This window comes from Lepidochelys kempii, chromosome 4 (assembly GCF_965140265.1).
Source record: "Lepidochelys kempii isolate rLepKem1 chromosome 4, rLepKem1.hap2, whole genome shotgun sequence".
NCBI lineage: Eukaryota > Metazoa > Chordata > Testudines > Cheloniidae > Lepidochelys > Lepidochelys kempii.
This window is the reverse complement of record NC_133259.1, coordinates 88,247,198-88,261,982: the sequence shown is the minus strand read 5'-3', so window position 1 is coordinate 88,261,982 and position 14,785 is coordinate 88,247,198. Positions and strand designations below refer to the sequence as shown.

Genomic DNA, 14,785 nt, shown 5'->3' with positions numbered 1-14,785 from the left:
AAGGTCCCTCTCCAAAGGCTCTTAAGCAGAGTAGGCAGTCATGGGACAAGAGGGAAGGTCCTCTAATGGATCAATAACTGGTTAAAAGATAGGAAATGAAGGGTAGGAATAAATATCCAGTGTTCACAGTAGAGCATGGTAAATGTAAGGGTCCCCCAGGGATCTATGGTGTTCAACATATTCATAAATGATCTGGAAAAAAGCATAAACAATGAGGTGGCAAAGTTTGCAGATGACACAAAATTACTCAAGAAAGTTAAATTTAAAGCTGACTGTGAAAAGTTACAAAGAGATCTTCAGAATGGTAGCCGTGTTAGTCTGTATCAGCAAAAATAACAAGGAGTCCTTGTGGCACCTTAAAGACTAACAAATGTATTTCAGCATAAGCTTTTGTGCGCTAAAACCCACTTCATCAGATGCATGAATGCGGAACAAAACGGCAGATGAAATTCAGTGTTGATAAATGCAAAGTTATGCACACTGGAAAACATCCCAACTCTATATACAAAATGAAGGGGCCCTACATTAGCTGTTATTACTCAAGAAAGAGATTTTGGAGTCATGGTTAGTTTTGTAAAAACGTCTGCTCAGTGTGCAGTGGCAGTATGAGGGGGAAAAAAAGGCAGGGGGGCTAACAATGTTAGAAAACATTAGGAAGACAGATAATAGGATAGATAATAAGACAGAAAATATCATAATGCCACTATATAAATCCATGGTATGCCCGCACCTTGAATACTGCATGCAGTTCTGGTTGCCCATCTCAAAAAAGAGAATTGGAAAAATTACCCAAAAGGGCAACAAAAATAATTAGGGATATGGAACAGCTTCCATATGAAGAGAGATTAAAAATATTGAGACTGTTCATCTGAGGAAAGAGACAACTAAGGAGGGATATGTAAGTAGTTGAGTCTCAAATGCAAGAAATGCCACCTGGAGTCAAAGTTGTTTGAGAGGAGCCAAGTGCTTTGTTAATTTATAGAGAAATCTAATATGTACTTCCACTCTAGACACGCAGAAAAGCAAAGATTTCCTAGAGTCTCTGAGTCTCTGTTGGACATGATGAAGACATTCCCAAGACTTACTGTCCTTGGGGACTTCAACATCCATGCAATGGCCCCAAATCTCTTCTCCTTACTAGTATATCCTAAACTTCTCTCAGATACTCTCTGGACCTATACGCAGAGCTAGTTGCTCCCCCAACCTGTTTTCTGGAGTGGCTGTGGCTCTTGGGAATACAAGGAAAAATCATTTTGTCCTGCAATGAGTATCACCACTGTCAGGCTCAGATCTAAATCCTCTCAAGTCTCCAGGCAAGAAAGAGTTATCATGATAGTTTACCCATTGGAACCAGTGAAATTCTGAAACATCCTGCAGGTAACTCTACTCAATGTGAAAGGCCACAGGATAGAAGATGCAATGAGATTTTATGACCACTGGTTAATCACAGAATTTGATGCTCTGGCACCAAATTGTCCATTTCTTCCTCCTTGTCCCAGTAGATTACCATCATTTTCTGATGTCCTGTGACAGAAGAAACAGCAAGAAAGAAAACTTTATCAGCTGTATATGGCAGAAACAAACTGGAATACTTCTGCTCAACTCCAGAACCAACCATATTGCTATCAGCCTACTTCTCAGAGAAAATAATTCACATCCAAGCTTAATTTCTGGAACACTAGGAACCATGTGCCAGATACAGGCCCAGTAACAAGATATCTCCTGTCCCTAAATTCGTCCCATTTGTACAGCAGGAAATCCTAGAAGCACGTGCAGGAAAGCAAAGTCACCACCTTCAGTGCTAATCGTTCTTGGCTGCTGAAGGAGAATTGAGATAATTTGGGAGAACAACTAATTGAAATTGTCAGCACCTCCTTTGAGGACGGCAATATACCACCCATCACAAAGCAATCCAGCTAGTATGTACAGAACAGTCACTCCATGCAGTTGAGGTGTTGCAGTTACCTGATTACTCCTGAGAGCATTCTGTGCTGGAAAAGTAAATTCTGTGCACAATATTTTAAAATTCTGCACGTTTTACTTGTCAGTAAATAAATGTGGAGGCTCCAGCATGGCAGTGGGAGCACAGGCCACTGGCTGCATGAAGGTGGGACACGGACTCAGTGGTGAGGCTGCATCTGACACAGTACAAGGGCTGGGCCTGCTCCAGAAATAACCTGGGGCCCTGCCCCTCTGTACCAGGTGCACCAGGTGTGGGGCAGGCAGGCGCAACCAGGCAGGATCCAAGTGTGAAGAGGCTCGGTGTGGGGGGGATCCAGGTGTGGGGTGAGAAGGTTCTGTGTGGGGGGATCTGGGTGCAGGCAGCTCAGTGGTGGGTCTAAGTGTGGGGGGATCTGGATGCACAGAAGCTCGTTGTGGGGGTTCCAGGTGCAGGGGCAATGGGACTCTACAGGGGCTTCCAGATAAAGGTGGTTGAGGCTCAGTGGGGGGTCTGGGTGCTGGGGGAGTGGGGTTTGGGAAGTGGGGGTCTGGGTGCAGCTAGTTGGGGGTCTGGATATGGGGGCTTGGGGTGGGGCCTGTCAGGGTGGGAGTTTGAGTGCAGGGAGCTCAGTTGGGGGTGGTTTGGGTGCAGAGGTGGGGGTCTGGAGGCAGGGGGTCTGGTTGCAGGGTGGCTTCAGATATAGGCGTTGAGGTGGGGGTGGAGTTCAGGTATGGAAGGTTGGGTGTGTGTGTCTGGGTATACAGGGTGAGGTTTGGCGGGGGGGAGGACAGGTATAGGAGGTCCGATGCATGGGGGTTGGGCGGATGGGAGAGAAGCTCCTTGTACAGTAACTCCTCCCCCCATGGCTGAGGAGCGATAGGGACAGCAAGCAGGGGAGGATGCTGAGCTTCCTGCAGCCAGGGGAAGGTTTCTGGGGGTTGGTATGCCACAGCCCCATCTGCTCCTTGCAGGGGAAGAGGAAGCCCCGTCCTCTCCCGCCTCCAGTTCAGCCGGGACTAGCAGCTGATCCGGGCGCAGGGTAGAAGCCACCGGCTGGGGTGTCCCAGTGATTTACCTCTCCACCAACTGCTTCGGGTTCCTGGAATGATGTACCTGCGCTGCTAGGGTGGGGTGCATGACCGCTCTTGCAGCTTCTCTTTGCTTCTATATCAGAAAGTAATTTTTCTGCGGGGACATTGATTCTGCGCACGTGCAGTGGCACAGAATTCCCCTAGGAGTAAGCCTGATGTTTTACCTTCCATTTCTAAGCAAGCTAATAGAGAAGCTTGCCAATTTTATCTGGAACTCTCCCTAGGCATTGCCGGTATTTAGGTCCCCTTCCAGTGAGGATTCAGGCCAGGACGTGGTACAAAGATAGTGCTGAGTGGTTTTATGGATAATCTTCTCTTGGCTACAGAGCAGGGCCTTGCAGCCATACTGCTATAAATTAGAAACCTCTCCATGGTAGAAGTTTTGATAGTGGACCATGAGATCTTTCTGTCTGGCCTCAGACATGTCACAGGGATTTATGTTTGTAGCTTCAGTTGTTGTGGACACCTGCTTTTCCACCTTCAAAGCCTTCATCTGTGAAGCCTCTCAACATCTCCCTTGTTCTGTTAGTCTATGTGATGTCACGGCGGGAGATTGTGAAACATGGATTAAAAAGTGAGCAGATAATGTGAAGTTCTACATCACCTGCATATCAGAGGCAAGCAGCACCATTTATCTCCCAGTGAACCAAGCATTTGGCTGAGATCAGCAACTGGATGCAGAGCTGCTGGTTGAAGCTAAATCCCGGAAATAATGAGCATCAGGAGAGGGAAGCATTTAAAAGAAATCATCCCCGCTCTATCACTGATGGACTATTGGATATTCAGATGCAGTGAGAAATTCAGAGAGATACTGAGGCTGCAACCTCTCAGGGATCTAATTACAATGATTTACACATATTTGATCTCCAGTCTGAGTTGCTATAATTTACTAATTATGAAAGTAACTTTTTTAAAAAAAAACAACCTGCAGTTGGTACAGAACGGCTGGTCATCTGCGCAAAAAAGAAGGCCACCAAGATCACACCATTCCAGTGCTCTGCTTCCTTCATTGACCCCTCCTTCCCCCACTCAGTACCAGGTCAAATTCAAGGTTTTGGTCCATATTCCAAGTCCTCCATAGGATTAGCCTAAATAATATAACTTCTTCATCTGATGTGATCATGACCTCTCACAGTTAATCTACTCTTGAGAGAATTCTGCACCAAAAAAATTTCTGTGCACAATATTTTAAAATTCTTCAAAATTCTGCATATTTTATTTGTCAAAATAACACCATATAATCATGAGGAGTACAGTCTCACCTTAAAGACTGTCAGATTTATTTGGGCGTAAGCTTTTGTGGGTAAAAAAACCACAAAAGCTTATGCCCAAATAAATCTGATAGTCTTTAAGGTGCCCCTGGACTCCTTGTTGTTTTTGTGGATACAGACTAACATGGCTACTTCTCCAATACAATATAATCATACCAGTTTCAATTATTTTAGTAATTCATTTAAAAATACCATCAGCAAGTATGTCTGTAACAATACAGACAACAAAAAATATTCAGGAAATGTTTTTTGATAAATATATTCCTTACTAGGCATATTAATACAGAACTCTGAGTAATAATTCATTTAAACTACAATACAGAAGTGTATTTCCTGCACCCCTCAGAAGCAGTGCAAAGGCTTGGGGGAGTCAGGGGTAACAGAGGAGTTGAGGGAGAGGGAAGTAATTGCTGGGAAGGAGCCTGGATGTTAACTTGAAGGGTTGTTGGGTATGGGTGGGAAAAGTATGGAATGGGTTTTTTTGGCGGGGTGGGGAGGAATTGTTAGGGAGCTTCCCCCCTACAGACCCTGGCTGACCCCTAGCCTCTCCCTTTCAGTCAAGCACATATGTCCCTGCACCCCCACTGAGACACCCATTCCCTCCATCCCCCTGTGTCCCTGCACCCCCTCATCCCGCCTCCTCCCCATATCCCTATGTGTCCCTGCACTCTTCCCCCTGTCCTTATGTGTCTCTTTTCCTCCACTCAGCTATCCCCCTTCCCCCATGTGGCCTTGCACTCCCTCCCCTGTCCCCATGTGGCTCTGCACCTCCCTCCCCACTGTGACCCTCCATTCCCATTCAGCCCCTGCCCCAGTCTGTCCTCCCCCACTAGCCCTTATGAGCCCGTCTGACCCCCACAGCAGCCCCACTCTGTCTGTCTCCCCATATCCCCTGTCTCCTGACCTGGCTTGACAGGTGCTGTGAAGAAGGCACTTAAGGCTCTCTCTCTCTTCCTAGCTGGTTGGGAGTGGCTGCTCTGTTCTAGCGCCACAGCACCCTCTAGTGGGCAAAAGGCAGAAGTGCAGCAACTTTCTGGCAGAAGCTATTTTCTATAAAAATAAAAATATGCATGGCACATTAATTATGCACATGCACAGTGGTGCAGAATTCCTCCAGGAGTAATAACCCACTGGAACTGTCAACTTTGAGTGAAATTTTGTATGTGAAGGAAAAAATCTTTTTGAGAACTGGCACATGGATCTCACGCCTCGTGGAGATCAAGATGACCACAAAATTCAGAAAGTGCAGAATCCACTTTGATTTAGTCTTCCCATAAAAATATCTCCCTGAAGTCTGGTTCTTGCTGATGGGAGGGAAAAGAGAAAGAGAGATTTTTATGTGTATACCTCATGGGAAGAGCTCAGATAGGTGTAGTATAAAAATCTAGATAAATAATTTCTTTATAACAAAACTTAGTGTAAGTGGACAGTGTCTTTTAATAAAGGCATTTAGTTACACGTTTCAAGAACATATATAGACATCTATATTTCATATACAAAAATACTAGGGGGTTTTTATTTATTTGTTTTTTTTACCAGAAAGGATTGCTTTTACTTATTCATGTTGTACAGCGGCAAGAAAGAAACTCTGTATATATTCTATAATCTTTTTCAGGTCACCTTGATTTTGCTGGGAGTGATAAAACCACTTCTGAAGCATATTCACAATGAGCACGGCTGCAGAGCGAAAGTTTATTAATCTCAGGAAGAGGCTAGATCAGCTGGGCTATCGACAACCCTTAGGAGTGGAGAGCTTGCCTCTGGTGGAAAAACTTTTTAGGTATCCAAACAAAAGGGAAATCTTTAAAAAGAACGTTAGTCATAGCAGTGCATGCTACTTGAGTATAAAACTTGTGGTAAACTGTCTTACTCTTTTAAAAAATTGCTTTAAAGACAAAAACAAAATTTTCTATTGAAATAGGGTCAAATGAGAAATTGTTTAAAGTGAACATTTAACATTTTATGAGAATTTATTGGGATATTTTCTAAGTATTGACAAGTTAAGAAAATTCTAGTATCCAACTTCTGGGACAACTGGGTTTTTACTGGCCTCTATAAAGGCTGATGATCTGCACTTAAAAATTCAAAATGTCTAAAGTGAGGCTAAAAATGAAAACTTACCTCCCGACTCAGGTTCTTAATATTCTTATGTGGGTAGAGTGTATATATCATTAGCTGTGTCCACATTTACTGAAATGTGTAATGGGATGCTACTGGTTGCATAAAGCAGAAAATGAATGTATCTAAGTAGTATGTCTGGAGGACAACTTATCCACCCTTCAGCTGTTTGATGGCTTTGATGCCATTACGCACGCAGGAATTGCCATACTGGATCAGAACAGAGGTCCATCTAGTCCAGTATCCTTCTCAGATAGTGGCCAGCACCAGATGCTTCGGAGGAAGGTGTAAGGCCCCACAATCAGCAGTTGTGGAATAATTTGCCCCATATTTAGGTCTCATCCTGAGTACCAGTAGATTGATTTGAGCCCTCTGAGGCATGAGGTTTAATGTTTGTTATAATTAATTATGGTAATTAAATATTCTGGAGATACATATCGATATCAATCTCTTTTTGAATCATGTTTAAATTCTTGGCCTCAGTGACTTCCTGTGGCAATGACTACCACAGTTTAATTACATGTTGTTTATCAATTTTGAATTTCCTTTCCTTTAATATAATGGAATGTCCACTTGTTCTTGTATTATGAGGCAGGGAGAACTAAAGTTTTTGATCTGCCTTGTCTATACCATCTATACTTTTATCATGTCTCTACTTCTTCATCTCCTTTCTAGTATTAACAATCCCAATCTTTTCAATCTTTCTTCATATGACAGTTTTTCCATGCCCTTGATTATTGTCATTGCCTTTCTTTGAACACCTCTAGTTCGGAAATGTCCTTTTTAAGAAGGGATGCACACAGTATTTCAGATGAAGTCGCATCAGTGGTTTATATAAATGCACTATAGTATTTTCTGTACTATTCACCATTGTATTCTTTATGCATTTTATGACAGTTCTCATTTTCAGTCTTAGTGGACAAACCAATCTGTCCACCCAATATTTTTAAGCTCATGTCGTGTTGCAGCTTATCCTTGAAGAGCAACATAATTCATTTTAATGAAGAAAAAACAAAACTAAAGGCAACTCATTTTGTCTACAAAGAGAGCAGATCAACTTAGTTTCTGGTTGAATAACCAGGTCTAGGGTGTCCATAGACAAGATACTTCATAAGAAAAAATTGATAACCTAATTGATTATTGAAGCTAGAAGCTTTTTTGATAGGATATCATTTTCCTTAGTGAAAATTTAAGAAGATTTCTATTTAAAACAATAAAACTACTTGTGCTGCTGTGAATTTTTCTTCACAAAGAGAATTCTTTAGGGAAAATTAGTTAGGCCTAATTTTAGGTATACATTTGTTAATCCCACATTTTTGGTTTACAGACACTTGGTATGTTACAGAAACTAATTATTGGTGGCCTTTGGTGGTTCTGCCAACATTATTATGTAAGCATAGAATCCTTTCTATATATCTAGAAATTTGTAACCACCAATTCTAGACTAAAGCCAGAAGGAAAAGATCAGCCACATTTATGTCTATTGCATTATACTGCATTAATATTTTGAAGTTTGCACTGAATTACTGTCAAATCTCTATAGTGAAAATTCTGACTTTATATATCTATGTTTTGGAATGTACCTGTGTATAATGCTAGGAGAGGGAGTCTTAAAATCTTTCTAGTACTGGGGTGGCCAACCTGTGGCTCCGGAGTCACATGCAGCTCTTCAGAAGTTAATATGCAGCTCCTTGTATAGGCACCAGCTCCGGGGCTGGAGCTACAGGTGCCAACTTTCCAATGTGCTGGGAGGTGTGGCTCACTGCTCAACCCCTGACTCTGTCACAGACCCTGCTCCCACTCCACCCCTTCCTGCACCGTCCCATAAGCCTGCCATGCCTTCACTCCTTTCCCTCCGAGCCTCCTGCACGCCACAAAACAGTTGATCGGGAGGTGTGGGGAGTGTAGCTTATGGGGGGGCTGCTGACGTATTACTGTGGCTCTTTGGCAATGTACATTGGTAAATTCTGGCTCCTTCTCAAGCTCAGGTTGGCCACCCCTGCTCTAGTAGATTAAACAAGTAATTTAAAAATGGTTTCAAACAACATGAGTGCCTTTTTAAGGACAAAATAACCATTTGGGATTATAACTTTCAATTTGGTAGGATTCTTGCCTGAATTTAGACTATTTGCTGTCTTTTGATTTCAGTGACCTTGTCCATACAACAGAGAGCCTGCGCAGTACAAAGTTATCTGCTGGAAAAATTGAAAAAGAATGCAGCAATTTTGATGCTATTCTAGAACCTTATAAAGCAGAGAATGCTAAACTCACGAGAGAAAATAATGAATTACATTTAGAGATATTGAAACTGAAAGAACAATCTGATCGTCATGTTAAAGGTAATATGAAAAATTAAGATAATTTTCAGTCTCTCTGAATATCAAAAATAACTTTTGTTAGATTTTGTTTCAGATTGCACATATGGCCCTGATCCTGCAAATTCTTCTGTATGTTCTTAACTTTAAGCCCATGTGTCGTCCCATTTACTTCAGTGTTTACAGACTTGGGCCTAAATGTACAAATGTTTGTTCTATAATCTAAAGGCTGCTGAACTCCAATACATTAACATTCTGTCAAGTTTAATGTCAAGTTACATTTTGTTCTGACATACTTGTACTACAGTGATACTCAGACCAAGGCTCAGGAGCTGCAAGTGACTCTTTAATGTGTTTCCTGTGGCTCTTTGCAGCACATGCTATTAAAATACTGTGTGATTTTATTAACCAGTCTAAGTTATTAACCAATCAGGGTGCTTTTGCTATGTTGTTAACCAGTTGTAGTGGTCAGTTATTTTGCTGTGAGAACAATTTTTATATATATAAAAATAGTAAATGAAACAATGAATTCACACTACTGTGGCTCTTTTGGGTAATGTTGATTGCTAATTTGGCTCCTGAACCACTGAGGTCTGAGTATCGCTGTTTTACAACATGGGAAATTGCTTAAAAATTAAAATACTAGGAATATTGCTGTTTAAAGTGTGGCTTTACTTTGAAGAGCGACTATGTGTATAAATATGAATGAAAAGTCTTTAGGTGGTTCTACCTTTATGATCTTTCAGTGACTTCTAAATCAAATTTGTTCATTTTTCAAATCTGTGGGTTTTTACCCATCTGGCAAACTACAAACTCACCCTGAAATCTAACAGTGAAGCCAGTGTTTTTTCTGGCTCATCACAAATACTTATCTCTTATAAAAATGCTTTTCATCCATAGATTCAAAGCGCTTAAAAATTCTGTAACTGGAATTTAGTTAACAATCCTGAAGAGAATCTAGTTCAATATTGCAGAGTTGTATTAGCTATACACTTCTAAAACGAAAAAAAATAGTAAGTAGAGTTCACTCTGAATATACACTTATGTAAAAAACAACCACATTACAGTCTGTTTTCAGAACTGATGTGCTCTTTAATTGAAGGGTACTCATGGTCTAACGGGAAATCCTGCTCTCTGACTGGTTTCTCACAAAGTTGCACAGATCATGCTAAGCAGATGAGTGAAAGCCATTGGATCCCTTCCAGTCCTAGCAGCTAAGAACAGGAAAGGAGGGAGAAGAAATTCTGTTTTAGCTTTGCAGGGACCATAAGATAAATGACACGCTATCATTTCCTTAAAATACCATTATTTGTGATATTGGTCCTCATTATTTAAACAAGCAGTGTTCATCCTATAAATGACTTCTTACTTTTTTATCTGTGAGCTTTTCATACTAATGAATGGTCAGAAAGGAAATAAGTATAATGTCAATCTTCATTGTTTATTATTTATTATTTTAGAAGTATCTGGGCTAAATATTACAGTATGAACCCTCCAGAATTTGCAGATAAACATTTTGTAAATTGAAAGAAAAACTTGGATCTTGTTTTGTGTGTTTCAACACTAAAGAGGTTTTAAACTTTTTCAATACACTTGTGAGAAATAATGACCACAGATGTCCAGTTTGTTTTTTTTATTACACTATATGAGTTAAAATTGAAGATTCCTGAGGTCAGACTTAATTTTAGCCTATGACTATCATAAGTAAATTCCAGAGTAAGTTCTTCTGCTCATATAAAATACAGATCTTGTTCCAGTCTTGAACACACACAATATGCCACTGGCACATTCTAGTCTAGAAGTTGGCAGCCTCGTGTTGAAATTTTCAGGAAGACTTTATTAACTAAAGTAAGAAAGACCTATCAAAACAAATACCATGTACATTAATAGAGTAGAGTAAAATATACCCTTCAATTGTATAATATATTTAAAATGAAAAATGTTTGTTACTTTGAGGGCTGTATTTAAAAAACAATTGTCAGTGGACTTTCATTGTCTTCCTAAAGCTTCCACAGTTAAAGTAAAAATGTGTTGTAAAAATTACTATCATAATACTCTTACCAACCACCTTTAATAAAATTAACTGCAGAGTCAAGATGTTAGTACATTTTAAAATAATAATGTATCCTGAATATTGACAGAGAAAGCTAAAGTGTCTATGTTCTGTTTTGTGCAATAGTATTACAATGACAAATGTAATCAGCAAAACCAGTATTCCAGTATATTTATCTCTTCTTTTTTCATTACTATTCTCACTATGAATGAAGAGCCAGTGACCATTTTCTTTGCTGCATCACCAGCGTCCTGGCTATAAAGACATCTTAACCCTTTCTAAGGAGGAGCAAATCAGTGTAAGAGTGATATTTGGATGGCACAGAGCAGTCATAGTAATCACACTATTCCTGGCATAGAAGGATAAATAGTTGATGGCTAGAAGAAAGAGGATCAGAGAGGTAGCCATGTTAGTCTGTATCCACAAAAACAACAAGGAGTCCGATGGCACCTTAAAGAAAGCTTATGCCCAAATAAATCTGTTAGTCTTTAAGGTGCCAAGAAAAAGGATGTGGCCAGGAAGTTTGAGCCCTTGTGTCTGTTGCAGCCTGGCATAAATTAGTGCAGTACAACTCAAGAGGAAGAACCTGCACAGAGCATTGCTGAGATCAGAGGCAAAGCTTTTGCACATCACCCCCATGACCTGTGCTCTATAGTTTGACAGAACTAGAAGTCTCCAGCTCATTCCACTGGAGTCTGTCTATACTGAATAAAAATAACAAGAACAACAATATTAATCTGTAAATAAAACTCAGATGTTACTTACATGAAGTAAGACTTTAACAGCTGAAAAACCTGTTAGTAATAATGAGAGAAAATTTGCATAAACTTTGCAAGAATCTAAAGAACTACATAACATTATCAGCTCCTGTATAATTGTCATGTTTTTGAAAATGAGGACATTTGACTCCTTTATGCATATATTTGTATGATTAGAATATTGATAATAGCTATTGTTTTATTTTTTTCTAGACTTGAAGGCCACATTAAGAAAGGTTGAACATGAGACAGCCGACTTGAAGTTTCTGAATAATCAATATATACATAAAATTCGATCATTAGAGCGAGATAACAAAGCCAAGACTGAAAAAATTCAGCAACTTCAGGAGAAGAATCTACAAGCAGTAGTACAAACTCCAGGTACGACCACTGCATATAAAGCAATCCTAGATAATCTTACTTTTCCCAAACTGTGATGATCTACTTTCTAGGTAAGGATGAGAAGCTGGGAGGAAATTTATAGCATTTCAGTACACGATTATCTTCTTAAACTTTTGTCTCTCTGCTCTGCAAGTATGCGTTTCCATATGTTTAAGAAAGATTTGTGTAACATATTGTTATCAAAGAAAGATGATGAGTGATATGGGCAAAGTTGTCTCTGGAAAATCACATAGTTAGAACATGACCTTAAGGTATCATGTTAACCAACATAATTTTGACCGTAACTCTGCTACCAATTGCAAATCGTGTTTAACACTGTCAGCTGGTCATGGGTAAACCCATGTGTCAGTAGTTTGTCTTTAACATTGTGCGGTTGGTCATGGTTAATATGATTTGTCCCTGTCTATATTGACTGCACAGTAATGGTCAGCATCACGTTAGTTAACCTGTTAGGAGTTTGAGGGCTGCTGTCTTGTAACAGCCACAAAGGGCTGTAAACCTAGTTCAAACTCAGAGTAATATAGTGGCTTCTAAATGCTTGCCGCTTTGTTTTCAGTAATCATGCCTCTCCCCTGCCTTTCATTGGTATGCGGATAGCAAGAAGGGTGTGTGGAACATGAGAACCTACTTCGGCTGTACAGCTTCAGGATCATCATCCTTGCATCTGGTTGATCCTCTCTGAGCCACTTACTTGGCTTTTGCAACTGAAGTCTGTTTAGTATTGGGGTGGAAAACTATCATAGTGCACCAAAGATCTAGCTCTCTGGGAACACAAATAATTTAAAGTAGTCTTTCTCTGCACATCTCTCTGATTAAATTAACATGTGCTAGTGTTTAATTTCACTTGTTAGGGTAACTTCTCTCTTTCACTTCCTTTCCGACACTAAAACAACCAGAAGTCCGGTGGCACCTTAAAGACTAACAGATTTATTTGGGCATAAGCTCTTGTGGGTAAAAACCCCATTTCTTCAGATGCATGGAATGAAAATTACAGATGAAGACATTATTATACTGACACATGAAGAGAAGGGAGTTACCTCACAAGTGACGAAGCAGTGCTGACAGGGCCAATTCAATCAGGGTGGATGTAGTCCACTCCCAATAATTGATGAGGAGGTGTCAATTCCAGGAGAGGGAAAGTTGTTTTGTAGTGAGCCAGCCACTCCCAGTCCCTATTCAAGCCCAAATTAACGGTGTTAAATTTGCAAATGAATTTCAGTTCTGCAGTTTCTCTTTGAAATCTGTTTCTGAAGTTATTTTGTTCAAGTATGGCTACTCTTAAATCTGTTATAAAATGTCCAGGAAGATTGAAGTGTTCTCCTACTGGCTTTTGTATGTTACCATTCCCAATGTCCAATTTGTGTCCATTTCTTCTTTTACGTAGGGACTGTCTGGTTTTGGCCAATGTACATGGCAGAGGGGAATTGCTGGCACATGATGGCATATATCACATTAGTAGATGTGCAGGTGAATGAGTCCCTGATGGTGTGGCTGATGTGATTGGGTCCTCTGATGGTGTCACTAGTGTAGATATGGGGACAGAGTAGGCAACACGGTTTGTTATAGGGATTGGTTCCTGGTTTAGTGTTTCTGTGGTGTGGTGTGTAGTTGCTGGTGAGTATTTGCTTCAGATTGGGTGGCTGTCTGTAAGCGAGGACTGGCCTGTCTCCCAAGGTCTGTGAGAGTGAGGGATCATTTTCCAGGATAGGTTGTAGATGGTTGATGATGTGCTGGAGAGGTTTTAGCTGGGCGCTGTACGTGATGGCCAGTGGTGTTCTGTTATGTTCCTTGTTGGGCCTGTCCTGTAGTAGGTGACTTCTGGGTACCTGTCTCACTCTCTCTGTCTGTTTCCCCACTTCCCCAGGTGGGTATTGTAGTTTTAAGAATGCTTGATAAAGATTTGGTAGGTGTTTCTCTGTCTGAGGATTGGAGCAAATTCGGTTGTATCTTAGGGGTTGGCTGTAGACAATGGATCGTGTCACATGTCCTGGATGGAAGCTGGAGGCACGTAGGTAAGTATAGCAGTCAGTAGGTTTCCAGTATAGGGTGGTGTTTGTGTGAACATCACTTATTTGCACTGTAGTGTCCAGGAAGTGGATCTGATGTGTGGACTGGTCCAGGCTGAGTTTGATGGTGGGGTGGAAATTTGTTAAAATCTAGGTGGAATTCTTCAAGGGCCTCCTTTCCATGCATCCATATGATGAATATGTCATCAATGTAGTGCAAGTAGAGGAGGGGCACTAGGGGTCGAGAGCCGAGGAAGCGTTGTTCTAAGTCAGTATAAAAATGTTGGCATACTGTGGGGCCATGCAGGTACCCATAGCAGTGAGGTATAAGTTGTCCCCAAATCTGAAATGGTTGTGGGTGAGGACAACGTCACAAAGCTCAGCCACCAGGTGTGTCGTGGCCTCATCAGGGATACTGTTCTTGACAGCTTGTAGTCTATCCTCATGTAGAATATTGGTGTAAACAGCTTCTACATCCATGGTGGCCAGGATGGTGTTTTCAGGAAGATCACCAATGCATTGTAGTTTCCTCAGGAAGTCAGTGGTGTCTCGAAGATAGCTAGGAGTGCTGTTAGCGTAGTGTCTGAGGAGAGAGTCCAAATAGCCAGATAATCCTACTGTAAGAGTGTAGTTTCTTTTGATACTCCTCGGTGGGATCGGAGGATAGTGGCCTGTAGAATGTGGTGTTGGAGAGTTGCCTGGCAGCCTCCTGTTCATAATCCAACCTGTTCATTATGACTACAGCACCTCCTTTGTCAGCCCCTTTGATTATGATGTCAATTATTTCTGAGGCTGTGGATGGTGTTGCATTCTGTACGGCTGAGGTTAT

At 41.0% G+C, this 14,785-nt stretch overlaps 1 protein-coding gene across 6 annotated transcripts in view; it reads left to right on the top strand.

Moving 5' to 3' along the window:
• The window catches only part of CEP135 (centrosomal protein 135), a 108,861-nt gene that overhangs the window by 2,640 nt on the left and 91,436 nt on the right, over window positions 1-14,785 (top strand). For all 6 annotated transcript variants that reach the window (XM_073341982.1, XM_073341978.1, XM_073341980.1 and 3 more), the window contains exons 2-4: window positions 5,920-6,084; window positions 8,571-8,761; window positions 11,762-11,929. In XM_073341982.1, coding sequence (XP_073198083.1) covers window positions 5,972-6,084; window positions 8,571-8,761; window positions 11,762-11,929 — 472 coding nt within the window. In that variant the 5' untranslated portion in view covers window positions 5,920-5,971. The remainder of the gene's footprint in view (window positions 1-5,919; window positions 6,085-8,570; window positions 8,762-11,761; window positions 11,930-14,785) is intronic.